Here is a 17,290-nt window from a genome sequence, read left to right as displayed (position 1 = left end):
AAGAAAAAACCATCACGAAAAGAACGTTATAATGTAATGGCATCAGTGCTTGGTGCTCCGATACCAACACACCGATACCTTACCAGTCTGGTATTAAGTGTGGAAATAATTGAAAATAAACACGGATGGGAACACGTGGACTGAAATGCCTCGTGCTACAGGTTACATTTAAGTGAAATGTGCGGCAAAACTAACTAAAAAAAATAAATAAAATAACAGCAGCTGATTTTTTAAACGTCACTCAATAGAAGTTGTAATAAATGTTTTATTTAAGTAATACTTATGTTCAAGAAAAGTGTTTGGTGTTCTTTTCTATCAATATTAACTCATTCACGACCAGCCGAGTTAAAAAAAAAAAAAAAGAAAAAAAAGGATCTTTGACGTCTTTGGCCGTCAATGGCAGTAAATGAGTTAAAATAGAAAACTATCCTCACAATTGCAAGATGTAATGGCATTAGCAAGTATTAGTACTCAATATCAGTAAGTACACTCTTGTACTCCGGTCAGAAAAAAAAGTGATATTGTTGCATTTTAATTATAAGCTCAGATGTATACGGATTTGTGTAAAATTAATATGATTTTATTCCCAAGGAAAAAATGAGTACAGTGAAAAAAAAATAACAACCCAAAAAAGATTTGTGAACGCTGCTATGAGAAGAACATGCCAGTGTACCTCAGTCTGCACCATGGCTGGTCTCTGTGTCCGCAGCATTTTGACAGTCTGGAAAATGTCCACTGCCCCTTCATAGCGCATCCTCTCCAGCACAATGCTCAAAGTGATGAAGACCCCCGTCCGACCCACGCCAGCACTGCAGACAAAATAGCCATCATTTGAGCTGATTCCCTTCCGAAGGAGGACTGTAATGTGCGACATCTCACCTGCAATGAACACTGATTGGTCCATCCTGGCCAAATTGCTCCTTAGTTTTGTGCACTTGGCCGATAAAATCGATGAAGCCTTCACCGGATTTGGGCACACCTTGCTCGGGCCAGTCAGTGAACTGGAACTGACGGACCGTTCGTGATTGGCCATCCTGAGGGTAAGTTAGTAAGGCAATTTTAAAGCACTTCACGCATTTAAACTTCACAGATACAAAAGTGTCTGTTTCGGTGTGTGTTAGCAAAATGGAATGCTCTGTCCAGTAAAACCAGCTTGTCCTTTGTCCAATATGAGTTAAGCAGCAAAATTCACCCGTGTACGGGCAGAACGCGGGGTACACCCCGGACTGGGTGCCAGCCAATCACAGAACTCATATTCCACAAACACAATATTAATCAGGATGCCTTGTTTCGGCCTGCTTAGAACATATTCTTGTCAAGAACATTTTTGGGTTGACTTCCCCTTTAAGTCAGTTATTCAATTTGAGTAACATTTTCGTCTACTCAACCGACTGCTGGCCTTGTGTGAATAAATGTTGCGTAACACTGTACTAAATGACGTATTCATTAAGGCACATTTGAAGAAATACAGCCTTACTGTTTGTCGTGAGTATTGTAAAAATTCTATATTCTTGTATTCTTGTTGAAGCGACTGGTCAGCGAGACTGTGGCTGGCAATTTCCTTTTTGTCCACTAATGATTACAGTTATCTGACCCTGGATCAGCGGCTGTGGTGAACTTGCCACTGAAACGTCTGCTATTGTCAGGCACTCGGGAGGCAATAACATCTTTTCTCCTCCGCTCAGCCTTTCTGACTCCTCTTTAATGGAGATCAATACAGCATCTGTCCATGCGGCGTCTGGGCAGAACAGGCTTAACTGGACTTATCTATGACTGGCACTTGGGCACGCACATGGACGTGCATTCACAAGCGCATGTGAGCTGTCAGCTATTTATCCGACGGTACGGCTGAATGAACAATCACAGGTGGCTTGCTGCGATACGCCCGTTCACATACAAATGAGGTAACACGGGTTTGCAGGTCGATAGGACATTGCTTTGGGCCGCTGACGCCGTACAGCGTTGTTAGATTGGGAACACGGCGTAATAGTCAAGGTGGTGTTAATGCCGCTGTTTGAACATGCAAAGGAGAATTGAAACATGCGGAACATAAGCTCACCCTGGCATCTGTTACTTTGAACTCCCGCAGGATGTACTGGGGCATGTTGTACTCGGCCATGGGGTCCACCACAAAGTACTGGTACCTGGCGGAGCGTTCAGCAGGCCAGTACTGGTGACACTTCTCCTGAGACACGACACACAGAAAGGAATTGGTGTTGTTAGTGGGCTGTGTAGGAAAGGGTTATACAGTGGAACCTCGGTTCTCGACCATAATCCGTTCCAGAACCCTGTTCGAAAAGCGAATTGTTCGAACACCGAAACCATTCCTTTGCTGCTTGCACTGACTTTCTTTGGAGGCATGATTAGGGGCTAAAACACTTCGTACACCTATATAAAACGCGAGAGCAAAACGCAGCACGTCCGCACGCGACAACAGTTGGTCAAAAAGAGAGCAAGAGAGCGATCTACACCCGTACGCCGCTCAGCATCCCACCCTCGCCTACGCACTCACGCGTCACACCGGCGTTCGAACGCCGATGTTTGTTCGAACTGCGAAGCAAGAATTTCTCTATTTTTTTGTTCGGACTCCGATTTGTTCGAACTCAGAGTCGTTCGAGAACCGAGGTTCCACTGTAATTCATATTATTACAATTAGAGTTAATCATTATTTTGTTATAGTTTTAATTTCATGATGATTTTTTAAATTTTTTTATTATTATGTTAGTTTTAATCAGTTTTTAGAGCATTTTTATTTTTTTGGGGGGGAGGGAAAATGCTCTGTTTTAGTTTATTTTTTTTAGAAGTTTTAGTATTTGAGTTTTTTTATAGTATTTGGAGAATGCAAAATAATAATAAAAAAAAACATTAAGTACTGTGTAATAGAGGAATTTAAATTGCAATTCTCAAATGACTGTTTGACCTTCCTTCTTCTTAAATGACACAGATGAAAGCTAAGGACATTTTAGCTATAATCATAGTTAGTTTTAGTAAATTTAAAAAAAGTAAAATGTAGTTTCAATTATTATTTTTTAAAGGATTTTCATTTTTATTTTATTTTGTAAACAAGTGTGTTTTTGTATTTTAGTTTTAGTTATTTCAAAAATTTGCATTAACTATAATAATCTTTGTGTAGTATTTTGTGTGTGTATGTGAGTGAGAGATCAATAATTTAGATATTGTCACTCACTAGCACCGCAAATTAAAAAAAAATTAAACGGTGAAAGCACGCCCCCATAATAATGTAAATGATGAAAAACAGTTCACTGCTATATCTCCAGAACAAATTTGAGTATGCACGTTTCCAGCAATTATCTTTAAACATGTTTAACGTATTTAGCTTCACTTCAAAGACTCTTTAACCACGATCGTTTTCAACTACCTGCGAGGTGTTTCTTCATGAAAAACACAAACATCATTTCATGATGACTAATTTAATCTGCCTCTATGAAGATAATAACGCTCAGTTTTGTTTGACGTAATTAACCGTAGAAGGGTAATAATGATTGTTCAAAACGCTCTTATTGAATATAATGAAAGATAAGTGCTTACATTCATAATGGGAAAATGATTTTGAAAATCATTCTAAATCTCACTCTCTCTCACTCTACGTTGCTTTATTAACAATTTGTTTGTTATTGTGATAGTAGTTTGTAACAGTGCAGAATTGCACTTACGTAATCGTAATTCCGACACGATTGCCGTTGTGACCTTTTGGCTTATCCTGTCAAGTGTCACCACAGTGAGTCTTGCACGTTTTGTTTGGCGTAGTTTGCAAAATGAATGCTGTGCCTCACTTCCATTAGAGTAATAACCAGATTATAAAATAACACCTCTTTGAAAGAGTCAATCAAAAGACTAATGCTCAGTCATTGTGTTTTTAGAGGAAGAATCGCTGACGGGGAGGTTTTGTAGCGGATCCCATTAGATTATGCAGGTGCAGCAAATGCATGTGTAAATACTAATGAGCTCCCATTAGTGCCTTGGATCCTGGAAACTACCCCACTGAGTCTGAATTGGGAAAAAAAAAATGGAGCTTGAGTTGAGCAACTGCATTTCATCGTGTACTTTTGTGTATTCTTACCCGACCCATCTCTCTCAGTTTAGTGAGCATGACCACGATAGTTGAATTGTGCTCCCACAGCATCCTCCAGAAGTCTTCTGTGGTCTCTGCCAGTGGACCCTGGGTGGCGATGTAGCCTTTCTGCTGCCTACTCACACACGCACACACACACATATTCACAAATATTGTAGAATAAATGGAGATTTTATACAAATCGTACCAAAGCTGATTTTCCGTCCTTTTTTACGTGATCCTGCAACCTAACATTGCTGCCAGTGAATGCACAAACTCTGAAATACCTTTCCGAGCACAACTTTTCTCTTCTCAAGAAGTGGAACAGTCAAAGCGTGTGTCTCTAAGCAGTCTGGATGCCTGAATCATCTTTACTCTCAATCTTTTGACGTGGACAGTGCCGGGTAACCGTAACGGTAACGCTGACGTGATGTGACAGGCGCAAGCACTGTGGTGAAAACCTTTCCGATGCATTCACTCGTCAAGAGATCAGCGGACGACAAGAGGCCAAGTCCTATTAATGTTTCTCTTCATGTAAACATACCTGTAACCGTCGATGTAGCTGGCGTTTATGTAGTCAGACCCCTCCAGGCCTCTGATTGGCTGGAGACACACACGGGTGGTCTCGTAGGGCATGATGTTGACGAGCCGATTCTTGAATTTGTTGCAGGGGAGGTTGGCTGTGACAAAACGGGACGTGTGGGCTTTGGTGTTGGCCAGTCGCTGCATGGAGAGGAAATATATCATTTAAGAAAGTGCACGGAGCTAAATGCAGAAGTGTGATCTAATTTAGTTCTTCAGAGAAATTCATGCCACGTGACTTTGTTTCATGAATTTAATGTGACAAGAGACGATTGACTCCATTTGACCAATCACACTAATTCTGGCCGTCACATGACCGCACACTGTCGCCATGGCGCATATATATCTTCAGAAACAGAATTTTCAAAGTGAAACATCGCAGAAATCTATCACTACTTCATGGTTTGGCTCCAGCTTCAATAAGATTTAGAGAAAAATTTTGGCTTACATGTCAGCCTGAAAGAATTCCACTTCAAACTCAAGAAAGCATGTTGTGGTTTTCAACGTAATCTGTTTTTGCATACTTTGCCATTTCATGAGCGAAAACGAAGAAAATAATTTAAGAACATTGGCTGAATCAGCAAAATTTCTGTTGTTTTACAAAGACTGAATTAATTATTGTGTTAGTTAACATGAAATTATCAGAAAATCTTTGAACTTTCACTTTATTTTTTATTTTTTACCTTTATTCTCTGATTAAACAATAATAAATCAGATGTCACCGATTGAACAATACTTGAGAAGTTTTATCAATGACTGGGAAAAAAAAAGAAAAAAAATCAACAATCCTTTGCAACTGAAATAGAAGTTTCCCACCCAAAGAGAGAATGAATTATTTTATTATTAAAATTCCGCATGGAAATTTTGACGTTATTTGAACCTCATTTTCAAATTGGCTCAATAAAAGGTTCAAACAGTTACCTTGTCGTACAATAACGATACATTAATGCGGAACAGTCATACTGTCATCTATTTGTGTGACCTGTACCTTAAACTCCAGCTCCATGCCGGTGACATGCTCGCCACTCTCCACTTTGGCCAACTTCTGCATGTACGAGTAGAGACTCCTAGCGGCCACCTCCGTGTTCCCGCAGGCCACGGCCTCCAGCAGCGCCTCGTGGATGAAGCTGTACTGGTCCTCGGTTTGCACCATGTAGTTCCTCTGCGAGCGCATCAGGGTAACGTGACCGTAGATATCGGCCGTACGCTCGTGCCGGATGCGCTCCAGCATGGCGTCGATGACGATGAAGCAGCCGGTGCGGCCGACGCCAGCGCTGAGAGAGAAGCCAAAGGTCAGGCCGCACAAAAGTGGGAAAACAGCGCTTATCTGTTTGGGTTTGTGGGACTACCTGCAGTGCGTGATGATGGGGCCGGCGTCGGGAGGGTTGCAGGCTTTGACCCGACGCAGGAAGTTGAGGAATGGGGTCGGGTACTCTGGAACGCCGTGATCTGGCCAGGCGGTAAACTGGAACTGACGCACCTCTCGTCGTTCACTGCTGCCACTCTGATGTGAAAAAAGTATAGTCATCTTAATAAAAACTCAATTTGGACACGCAAGCTATAAACGATTGGGATTGTCTGTGCTTAGCTGGCACACCGTCACACTGGAGTCCATATTTTTTTCCATTTATAAACAATTCTTCGTATGATGCTTGAAATGTCAAAAACTAAGAAATATATACGAGACTTAAAAGCCACAGTTGGCCTACTTTCAGTGTTTGCAAGTAGGCCACAGAGACACAGGCTAGTGTGACGGCCCGAGTTGCACTCTTCTACTAACAGTGGTCAAATCTCATCACCCCAGAGAAGGACGTCGGCCTGCTTTAACTCGCCATGAAGGCCAGGCTAATGGCCTCTTTTTTTTTTTTTAGCTAAGAGAAATGTCCATAAAGTACTTAGAAAACAGGCCATATTCTGGGTGTGTATTTGTAACATTTTAACAATCGCAAAACATACCCAGCCTCAAGAAATTTTATAATTACAGTATCCTATGACATTTATATCGCAGCTAAAAATAGCTGCAAGTCTGCCATGTTTGATCATTGTATTGCGGTCTAATCCTCTGCACAAAATCATTGTGATATAATGTTACTCGTCAGTATACAATAATATATATAACTGCATGTTTAATCAAAGGGAAATTGCACAAAGGTCATCAGGATGCAAGACGTCGAGTTATTACCTTATGGAGGGAAAATGTGCGGACGCAGAATGTGGCCAGTTCCATGGTGTCCAGCAGTGTTACCTGGATTGTCCCATATGTGTCTGTGCCCCGACTGGGCCAGTACTGGTCGCACTTTATCTAAACACGAATAAAGGGCTTGAATTAGCAAAATCATTACATTTCAATTCAACAATGGTAAAGGTACAGTGATCCTCCGCATATTCACAAATTTGCATTTTATTTATTGATTTATTTGCATTTTATTTATTTATTTATTTATTTTGTGGAACGTTTGCCCAGCTATTCATTGCAAAACTCACCTATTTGCATATTTTTGTGGCCTTTCTGAAATACCCTGTGATGCCACAAGATGTCGCTATAATCGGTAAAAGGTTAATATTATATATAAGTTACATTTTTTTTTTTTTTAGGAAAATATTTGAGATTTTGTTCATGAAAAAAGGCAGATTTTGGCATCAATTAATTGCATTTTTCTTTTTCTTTTTTTGCGGGGATTACTGCACTACATATAAAATGCCACGTTGCTCATAAGGGACAGCCGGCCAACCCGTGATTTCTCCTCCAAGCGTGTCATCATGACAACAGAGGCCGCCCGCTGCTCCCACACCATTCTCCAGAAGTCACCAAATGTCTCAGCCAGTGGGCCCTGGGTGGCGATGTAGGCATTTTGCTTTCTGTAGCCGTCAATGTAGTTGGCGTTGATGTAGTCACTACCCAGGACACCTGCAAACGAGACACATTTGAGGAACATTGGTGGGCTCCCGGTACATCGTCTTATGGGGCGCACTGGATATCAATCTCGATAAATCACCTTATTAATGACCTGTTGTGAGCCTTTTAAAACAGATCGAATATCATTTTTTTTTTATACAATAGTGTCGCGGTAATAATGTACAATAGTGAAATCCACAATAAATGTGTCGTAATTTCAATTTTATAGTTTTCAGTTTCATTCGGTCCTCTGAGGGCAGCCACGATGAAAATGAATTTGACATCGGTGGATGCCATTCAAACAAAACCGTACACTCATGAATTCCACATCAAATCTCTCCTGTGGTGGTTGCATTTGAACACGCTTGCGTTGTTTGTTTGTTTGGCTCCAGAGCCATGTCTGCAATTTCACTTTTCATCCATCAGCCTGTCTCTTCCGCATCCCAATCTCTTTAATATCCGCTGCGCAGCTCTCCTTTGCCAGCCCGTGCTTACCTTCTATGGGTGCCAGGACGACTCTGGTGTGGTCGTACGCTATCACATTAGCATAGCGGTTTTTGGGCTTGTTGACCTCCAAGTTGGAATGCTCCCAAGTGAATTGCTGCCCAGGGTCAATGGACTGGCAAAAGGAAGCACATTTCACATAACAGTGATTGTAGACATCATTTCATGGTGGATTTGTTGATGTGGAATGATTGTGAGCTTCACAAAGTAGATGTGTTCTAAAATGCACTGCTGAATAAATCATAAGCTTGTCTGGACATAGTGATACACATGTTAAATAGCCTTTGCTTTATGAAGAGACGGCTTAAAAGGCTTAACACCTATGGAGTAGAACACTCAGAGAGCACTTGTCCACATTTTACCAAGTGCAATAACTTGTCTACTTTTATACTTTCGATTTGTGTTTGACTTTTTTTTTTAGGTGCAGTCCCTGCAGTAACATTAGCAATATAAACACTTATTTCAAAATAATCCGAATAGCACACCAGGTTAAAATGCAAATTGTCCACAGAAGACTTGTCAAGTCAAAGTCAAGTCGAGTCTTTCATAAGTTTTAGTCAAGCAAGTCATTGTCACGATATGCCCTTAAAATCGCTTTTCTCCCCCTTCCGGGACCTCTGGGTAGAAGTAACAATAATGTCGCAGCCATTAATCCACATAAAACAAAATGGGTGTCTCACCTCGTATTCCTGGGAAAGTCGGAGATTGTCGTTGGCTTTCATCAGCTCAATATGCTCAGCCAGCTCGCTGATGGGAATGGGAGGATGGCTCATCATTCCTGCATGACAACAAGCGTGCGACAGAGCAAATGGGTCAGAGGTCGCCTTGGCTTTGTCCGAATTCCCCCAAATTATCGCGGGTCACCATCACTCATAGGAAGATGTGAGGATAATTGCACATGCATGGAACATCACATATCATTAAAAAAGACGCCGAGGCAGAAAATCAATGTTGAGCGTGAGTCGTGTTTGTTTTGAAATTGTTTTACTTTGATAAATTGCTTCGTGTGCCATCAGAGATGCAGCGGAGCCGACAAAACAAACACAGACAGAACGCTAATTAGGAGAGTTTGAACATGCGCACACAAAGGAAGCAACCACCCTGAGTCCTGAGTCTCCGCAGCAGGCGAACGCATAGCGCCAACATCAAATCCTGCTTTTCAATTCCAACGCGTTTTAATCATTGGAATCTTGCTCTCAAATGCAGCCAGATGCATGTTTTGCACGTCATGCAAATCAATTCCATCAGTCAACCCGCTTGTGCGTCACCCACAGGTAATCGCAACATAATGTGCCTCTCATGCCTTAAATGACCTCAGACATCATCAGCGGGGAAACAAATTTCATCTATTCAGGGCATCACGGAGGCACAAATCACAAGGGATGAAAGGAGGACACTTCAAGGCTGCTGTCATACGAGAATACAAAAAAGAAAATTCTCATGATGGAAGAGAGCAGCTAAAGTGCTTTATTTTAAAGTCTTCACTTTGCATAGAAAAGGGCGCCGAACCTTCATCTTCAGATCTTCTCCATGGAAACGCGACACATTTTCAACAAGGACCTTGTGCGCATCACTGGTTCATGAAAGGCTTTTGCTTATTTTGAATGTTGCGCGGAGGAAGTGACAGTGCATGCAGCACATAACCGGCAGCGTTGTTGGCTCGCCGAACCCCGAGCGGACGACGCAATGTAGTTACTTCACAGTAGGCTCTTGCTTGGCAAGATTAATTGCTAAGATGAGTCAAACTTCGCTCGTATCACTTCGCAATTGAAGTTAATTCCAAAGTTAATGCTCAAGACTGATGAGGTGGATTTCTTTAATTTCCTTCTGTTCAGGGAAGCTGTCGCTTGCAATTCGAGTGGGTGGACATGCATCCGTTTTTTTTTCTTTTCTCCAGCACTGTGGTGACTCAGTCATGGTGCTCTGACTGTATAACGTGGACAGTGGCCAAGCTGACCTCAAGGGGACAGGCTGATTTGCTTGCTTATCAAGAGTGGCTCGTACTGTTGTCTCACAGCAAGACGGTTCTGTGTTTGAAATATAGGCATGTACTGTACTTGTGCTTGTGTAAAATTGTGCAGTTTATTCATTTGCCTTTTTTTTTTAACTCCCCCATCCTACTCACAAGGGATTTGAAATTGATTAAATATTGTTAAAAATTTTGGCGCAGGTTTGATTCCTGGCCAGTGCCCCAATAGCGTGTTAAGTCGGAGTCATCACACACTTCCCATCATTTAAAGGGCCTCTGATGAACCCCAAATCAAGTTCAGATGTTCTATTTGGCTTTTCCAGACATGTTTGTAGTCACATCTTATAGCTTGAGTCTAGTGCACAGAGCGCTTCCATAGCAACCGTGGGGTCTTATTGCTCAAAGGTATCAGCCATGAGGAGGGTACAAACAAATTACCAAGGTATTAAATCACCGTGGACCACATCAAGTGGAGAAAATATGGCACGGGTGAAAAACAAAAAGGAAACTGGTCAGGGAGGCTGCCAAGAAGCCAACAGCAACATTGAAGGACTTTGAGGAATTGCTGGCACGTATTGGCTAATTAGGACATGTAATGACTCTCCCATGTTTCTTTTATAGATCTGGGCTATGGGGTCGCAAGATGGAGGCATTGTCTTATAAAGAAAAACAAGCCTGGCGGAATTTAGCAAAAATACACTTTCAAATCTCCTAAGCATGAGGGAAATGATGAAACCAAGATTGAACTTTGGGGCCTTCATTTCTAAAAGGTATATTTGGCACAAATACAAAAGTGCCCCTCACCGAAAGATACCTTTACAATGAAGCAAAGAGTTGTCAGCATTATAAATGTTTCTTCAGCTGAAACTTTGGTCCAAGTCAAACCGGAGGCAATTATGAACCGTTCTGAGAGTACTTTTGCAAAGAGTGGTCAAATATTGACACAAGATGTGGCACACTGATGGATCAAGACTCCAAAAGAGTGGGCGTAAATATGCAACCGGGTAATTTTTCATTTCATCTTTTCCCTCTGAATTAGTTTTTTTTTAATTGAGTTGTATAGGTTGCAGGACAAATCAGTGACGGAAAAAGTCGGGGTGTGTATACTTTTTATACATCCATTGTATGCTACGGCCACTGAAGACCGAATTGTTGGTACTGCAGTTGTGACTTGCTGTGAAGAAAACACGTGTGTGGGTATAAATTCCATACCTGGAGTCTGAAAATTAATTCGTCTCATCTCCACGGGGTCAGTTGGGTGATGGGCCATCATCTCGGCATTACTCAGAAGACTTTTGGTTCCCGGCTCAGACTCCTTGCGCTTGCTGCTCCAGACAGCAATTATGAAGAGAGCAATTAGCACACGCAAAAATCCAGCCAGAGAAAATTAGACTCAGCACTGACACGTCATTAGCATTAGCACTGGTGTCTTAATGCACATGCATGAACAGATGTGACTTGTTACGTGCAAAGTACAATAACATGCCGTTATGTTCTGTAATTGCTTCGGATACAAGGTTAAAAATAAGAGCTTGACATTGTTGTAATCGTACCTGTCAGGTTTGCTGTTTCCAGTAAAACAAGAGCCCGGGAAGGAATAATTAAAGAAAGGGAAGGAAACAGACAGAGGAAAATCAATATTCTGCATTAGTATTCAAAAGCTAGACGGCATGCAGCAGAATGAAGGTTGAGCATACTTCAAACTGGAACACATTTCCTGAGCAACCAAAAGTCTATGTTTGCGCTTTAAGCAATGATTTGGCAAAAAAAGCGAGTTACAAAATATGTAAGAGACTAACTTGGTGGAAGGATTAAATACATTTAGATTCAAATCAAGATAAAGTTGCAAATCCATCAATTATTTGTCAGTCTTTAACATGATATTTTATTCAGCATTTAAAAAAAAAATATTCAATGCTTGATGATGAGTTGTTTTTTTTTCTGTTCTGTCTTGGGTGTCATGTTTTCTTATTTTCAAATGTTTTGGCCGTTTCTGTAGCCTGCTATTAGTTTCTGTTAGTAAGAATTACTTAAATATGTGGGAGATCTGCATAAGCGTCAAGATAATTCATTTAATTATAGGGTAAAAACAGCGTATTCGCTGGTGGCGCCAAGAATACTTCTCGGAGCTCCCCTTTTTATACGTCACATCACATTATCGTCATAAATAGACTTTGATCTATCTCTGGAATCATCAAAAGGTGGAATGAGTACAATGAGTAGTGCGTAGAAGAACCACTGAATGAAATGTTCAAACTGCATTATAGAGTGGCGCCATTTTTTTATTTATTTATTTATTTTTAGTTTAGTTTAGTTTAGTTGGCTTTAACTTTTAAGCACAATATGTTTGCTTTTATCCATTCAGTTTGTTTGCAATACATAATAAGGTAAACCGTTTAACTTTTATGTGTAATACATTTGATTTACTTTCATTAAACCTACATCTGGCTTGATTGGCCACAATAGTGGTTTTGGAGAGCAAAGTATTATTATTTAATTTTTTTTTTAGCTGGTACTCAGCGTGTTTGAGAACCAGGTATTTGTTTTTGTTTTTTTTAAGTTGGTACTCAGCGTGTTTGAGAACCACACTTCAACACTTCCATCACACTCTTATTGTCATGAACATGTTCAAAAAAAAAAAAAAAGAAAATCCCTCATCCACGTTAACAAGTGCTACCTTCAAGTGTAACAATATGACAAATTCACGGTGCTCTTCAGCTCAACTTACTTCTTGTAGAGCAAAATAGCGATGACGATGCAGATGATGAAAACCACTGCGAGTACCGGTCCCACGACCCAGATGAGACCGTCACCTGCATCCAGGGGTTGGGGGTCTGAATCTGGCGCGATCACGGGATCTGTGTAAGGGCTGGCCACGTACATCTTCTGTTGACAAACAAGCAGGTGCAATATGAGATTTAAAAAAAAAAAAGCAGTCTTCAGATACTGTTAATATTGTTATACATATTCTATGTTTCAGGTCAAAATCTGGTTTGTTTATTTAATTATTTTTCACAAATCAATACTATTATCTACTCACCTAGTTAAAATCTACCATAACTGCCCTCAAATGCTTTTGAAGGCAAATTTTAGTGGTTTAACTGAGGATAGGGTAGGCGTGTTAATATAACAAAGTAAAATTAAACGCAGCCTTTTTAGACAATGCATAACTTATTTAATTAGAGATGTGTTAGCGTACAGTGCTATAAAGCAATGGAGTATTTTATTAGCTCAGGTGGCATTTTGGAGAGCAGCTAGAGGCCGGAATACACCAAACGAAATACATACAAGTCTCGGAGCTGAATATTTATGTCTTTTCCAATTTTATTGCTCACATCTAGCAGTCGCACACAAAGAGGCAACATCTCTCCTGCCGCCAATCAATCTTTATTAGTGCTGTTGATGGAAATACATGAAGGTTATTGCCTTTTGCTGGCTACACCTTGACTGACACAAATTTTATTGTTGCAGCTGTGAGGCCATATTGATCTGGATGCATCGTGACAGCCTGCTGGGTGGTGGTGGTGGAAGGGAGGGCGGGGTCACAAGGGAAGAGAGAAAAGAGATGCGACATGTCAGCTTTCTTACCCCGGTTGTGGAGTTGAGTTCAGCCAGGATGAAGAAGACGTATTCCTGCCCGGGCTCTAATGCGCGATTCTCAAAGCCTCCGTAGTCCAGCTGGTCCCCCAGGGTGAAGAAGGCTGGTAGGGTGGCAGGTGTGAAGCGGGCTGTGATGTAAGCGCGACGCAGGTCCACCTGCTTCTGCTGGCGAGAGTCCCTCTGTTTTTGACTGATGTCTTTTAACAGCTGAGACATGAGCCGGCAGAGAGGAGGAGAGAAATGATGCATCCAAACCTGACGAATACTTGAATGATACAAACTCATTTTTGGTGCGCGGGTGTTTATGGGTCCTTTCTGACTTTTTGTATCAATGGACATTTTTTAAATTTTTTTTTGCTGGTTCTCACCTCTTCCAGATCCATTTCGTCTGGGCTCTTCAGGTGTCTGATGACGCCTCGCGCCCTCCTCAATGGGACCACAACAACATAAATATTCCTGTGGGGGTTAAAAAGTAAAGCATGATGCAACAGATTAGATGATTAAAATGACTTTTTCTTTCCTTTACAATTTATGACAATTTACACAATTGGAAGCACCCTTTAAAAAATCTGTTAGGTGAATTTGGAGAGTTGTTTCTAAATACATTCAACATGTACAAATAAAGACAGCAAGACTGAGACATATGGCACTCAATTGTAGCAATATAGCATTTTTTTTTTTTTCTCCTGATTTTTTTGGGGCATGACTCAAATGGAGCCCGATGTTACAATTCGGCAGCTGGCATGAGTCCTCCTCGACTATTAATTTACACCACTACAGCAGGGGTGTCAAACGCATTTTTGATGACGGGCCACATTGTAGTTATGGTTTCCCTCAGAGGGCCGTTATGGCGTTAAACCCATGTAAATGTATGATCACCTTATGTTATCACATACTCACAACAAATTGATGGAAAGCCAGTTTTGAAATCAGAAGCCAATAAGTAATCGTTGAAATGCGCCATACAAATAAAGTTGTATTGTATTGTATTGTTCAACAATTTTTCAATTTATTTTAAAAGCGGGGTTAGTAACAAATAAACAGCAAAATCTCATTTCTCAATGTTGTTAAAAAGAAGAAAATATGCTCGAAACAGGCCACATAAGATGAGGTTGTGGACCAGATCTGGCCCCCGGGCCTGGAGTTAGCCACCGGTGCACTACAACATGCATTTACCTAACTAGTTAGCTTTGCACCTTTCGCATATTCTGCAATTTATAGAACAGCTCGGCGTCATTTGTTGCAATTTGCCACAAATGAGGAGATGAAGAAAAGGTGGACTGACTTTCTCAAGAGCCACATTGATGGAGAGCTGAAAAGTCGCAATAACAAACGCCTCTGCAGTAACAATTTGATGAAGGCTGCTTTTTTATAGTTTCACCAGAGACAACAAAGCTGCATAGATAAATTGTTAATGTTGAATTGGGCAGCGCCAACTGTCCAATTCCCTGTGTCTCATACTGTCGTGCTGCTATAAGTCTCCAGTTTCCACCATTGAATTTAAATTGGCTTGTGGGCTTATTTTATCATTATCATCCACAGTAACTTTTCATTTTCAAAGTGAGATTTACTTGATTTACTTTAGTTAACTAAAAAGTTCAGGTTTCAATTACCATTAATATTGAGACGGGTAATGAGTGTTTGCTTTCTTTTTTTGAAGGGGAATCCAAAGCAGACAACATCGCACTTCAATGGGATTGGCTGCTTGGGATCATTAAACAAGTCGTACCTTTGAAGCTAATTACGAGTGGCCTGCATCTTTTTTTTCTCCCTTCTCGGCTGAGCAGAGAGGGGAGGGCTGAGCAGAGAACACGGATGGAAGATGAGAAAGAGCAAAGGCACCAAATCCAGTATACATACACTGGTGCTGTTTATTGTATACCGTCCTAAAAATATATATTAAAAAAAATAAATAAAAAAAAACAAAACAAAAAAAACATGGTGCTTGTGCTCTGCAGGTACGAGCTAGCCCACAAGGACAACGTGTATAGCCTACGGGACTGCTCTAAAAATAGCTCAGCATTCATCGGACAATGTCACCGTTAGAAGAAAAATGTTAATCGTTGTTTTTTACTTTGTTTCTCGAGTTAACTTGGAACACGTTGCTTATTGTAGCAAATATGTATCATTTTATTACAAAATAAAATACATTGTATTAAATGGGGGAAAATGCTGTTTTTACTTATCCAAATATTTCAATAAAGGACATTTTAGAGCTGGACTTTTAATAAAGTGATGCCAGAATATCATTCCATGATTCCTCCTAACATGATTTTACATCATGGAAGATCAGTCAATTTCATAGTGCATGTTCAGCAAAGGTGTCAAACTCAAGGTTTGGGGGCCAGATTCGGCCCACCACCTAATTTTATGTGGCCTGCAAAGGCAAATCATTGTTGTCGACTTTTAGCGCATTCAATTTACACAGCCACGCACTTTTCTCCAGTTTCAAACCTCACTTTATAAACCAAATGGCTTTTTAATTTAAATCTTAATTAACAACACTCAACAGTGTTGTGGCAAATTTGCAAGATATGTGTATTTGTTATACCAGGCCTTCAAAGCGAATGCTGTTGTTTTTTTTCCTGGGATGTAGCTTCATTGGTTGATGCCCTATCAATTAATTTGTATGTAAAGACAAAAAAAAAAAAAGAGAACTGATTGCACGCTGACACAGCCTTGTAAGTTTGCAAAGTTGGAACGTCTCATTGAGTCTTACTTGACAGGCGTTCGAGACTCCAGTGATGGCAGAATTATAGTGACTGTCGTCTCTGTATCCCGAGTGTGATCAATTTCCGGGCGGCGGATGGTGATTGGCGGGGATGTTTTGGCGGTGATACGGTGGCGAAGGCCACCCATGTTGCCTTCGGGTGCGGTAATCTTGAAGTCGTAGCTCGTGTTGGGTTGAAGGTTCGGGATGACCGCCTTCTTCAGTCGAGCATCCACCTCCATCCTTTGATGATTATACTCCACCTTAGGGAAGAGTCAGTGAGGTCAGCACGTATAATGATGACGATAATTATTATTTATATCTATAAAAAAAAAAAAAACTAATTAGTGGAGCCCAGAGTTCAAAACAAACATGGTGCATCAGAATTTAGTTGTTATGCTGCATGCGAATGGCATAAGAGGCAAAAAAAAACTGAATTTAGCCCCAAAGTAAATGTTTTAAAAATTAGATTAAAAATTAAAAAAATTTAATCCCATCCATATGATTAAGATCAATTCCCTTTAAAATGTTGCCTGTTTTTATGCCATTATGTGAAGCACATTGAGTTACCTTGCGTATGAAATGATCAACACGAATAAAGTTACTTTTACCTTAATGAAAGACATCAAAAGTTATATATTAGTCTAAAACTGACTCGAAATAAAATCCTACTTCATTTTACCCTAACCACAGTGTTTTTGGTTCCTGTCTGCGTGTGGTGTTGCATGAGTCACTATCACTGCAGGGGTTTTCTCATGCAAGATGAGCTAGCACAGGTTCAGTCCTTAATGCTGGAGTAAGGTCCTATATGAACTAAATACAGCTTTAACTTGTAATCATTTCATGCCCACATCTTGTGAGAGAATTTTCTATTTGCCAATTATTTTTGAGGAAAGCAAAGTAAAATAACCCTATTAAAACATTCGGATGATTGTTGAATTTCTATTTCATGAGCAT

The 17,290-nt window shown here is 40.5% G+C and overlaps 1 protein-coding gene across 5 annotated transcripts in view; it reads right to left on the bottom strand.

The window, feature by feature from the left end:
* Positions 1-17,290, bottom strand: part of ptprsb (protein tyrosine phosphatase receptor type Sb) — an 85,518-nt gene that overhangs the window by 2,953 nt on the left and 65,275 nt on the right. For all 5 annotated transcript variants that reach the window (XM_088311775.1, XM_088311770.1, XM_088311773.1 and 2 more), the window contains 16 exons: positions 16,343-16,596; positions 13,992-14,079; positions 13,612-13,830; positions 12,752-12,909; positions 11,236-11,348; positions 8,735-8,832; positions 8,046-8,169; positions 7,387-7,562; positions 6,837-6,956; positions 6,004-6,158; positions 5,643-5,928; positions 4,617-4,795; positions 4,082-4,208; positions 2,060-2,185; positions 880-1,034; positions 674-809 (listed from right to left, as the gene is read on the bottom strand). In XM_088311775.1, coding sequence (XP_088167901.1) covers positions 674-809; positions 880-1,034; positions 2,060-2,185; positions 4,082-4,208; positions 4,617-4,795; positions 5,643-5,928; positions 6,004-6,158; positions 6,837-6,956; positions 7,387-7,562; positions 8,046-8,169; positions 8,735-8,832; positions 11,236-11,348; positions 12,752-12,909; positions 13,612-13,830; positions 13,992-14,079; positions 16,343-16,596 — 2,514 coding nt within the window. The remainder of the gene's footprint in view (positions 1-673; positions 810-879; positions 1,035-2,059; positions 2,186-4,081; positions 4,209-4,616; positions 4,796-5,642; positions 5,929-6,003; positions 6,159-6,836; positions 6,957-7,386; positions 7,563-8,045; positions 8,170-8,734; positions 8,833-11,235; positions 11,349-12,751; positions 12,910-13,611; positions 13,831-13,991; positions 14,080-16,342; positions 16,597-17,290) is intronic.

Source organism: Idiotropiscis lumnitzeri, chromosome 12, assembly GCF_059441095.1.
Source record: "Idiotropiscis lumnitzeri isolate Australia: NSW breed Sydney's pygmy pipehorse chromosome 12, RoL_Ilum_1.0, whole genome shotgun sequence".
NCBI classification, from domain to species: domain Eukaryota; kingdom Metazoa; phylum Chordata; class Actinopteri; order Syngnathiformes; family Syngnathidae; genus Idiotropiscis; species Idiotropiscis lumnitzeri.
Note: the sequence above shows the minus strand (reverse complement) of the source record. Positions and strands in the feature narration are given on the sequence as shown.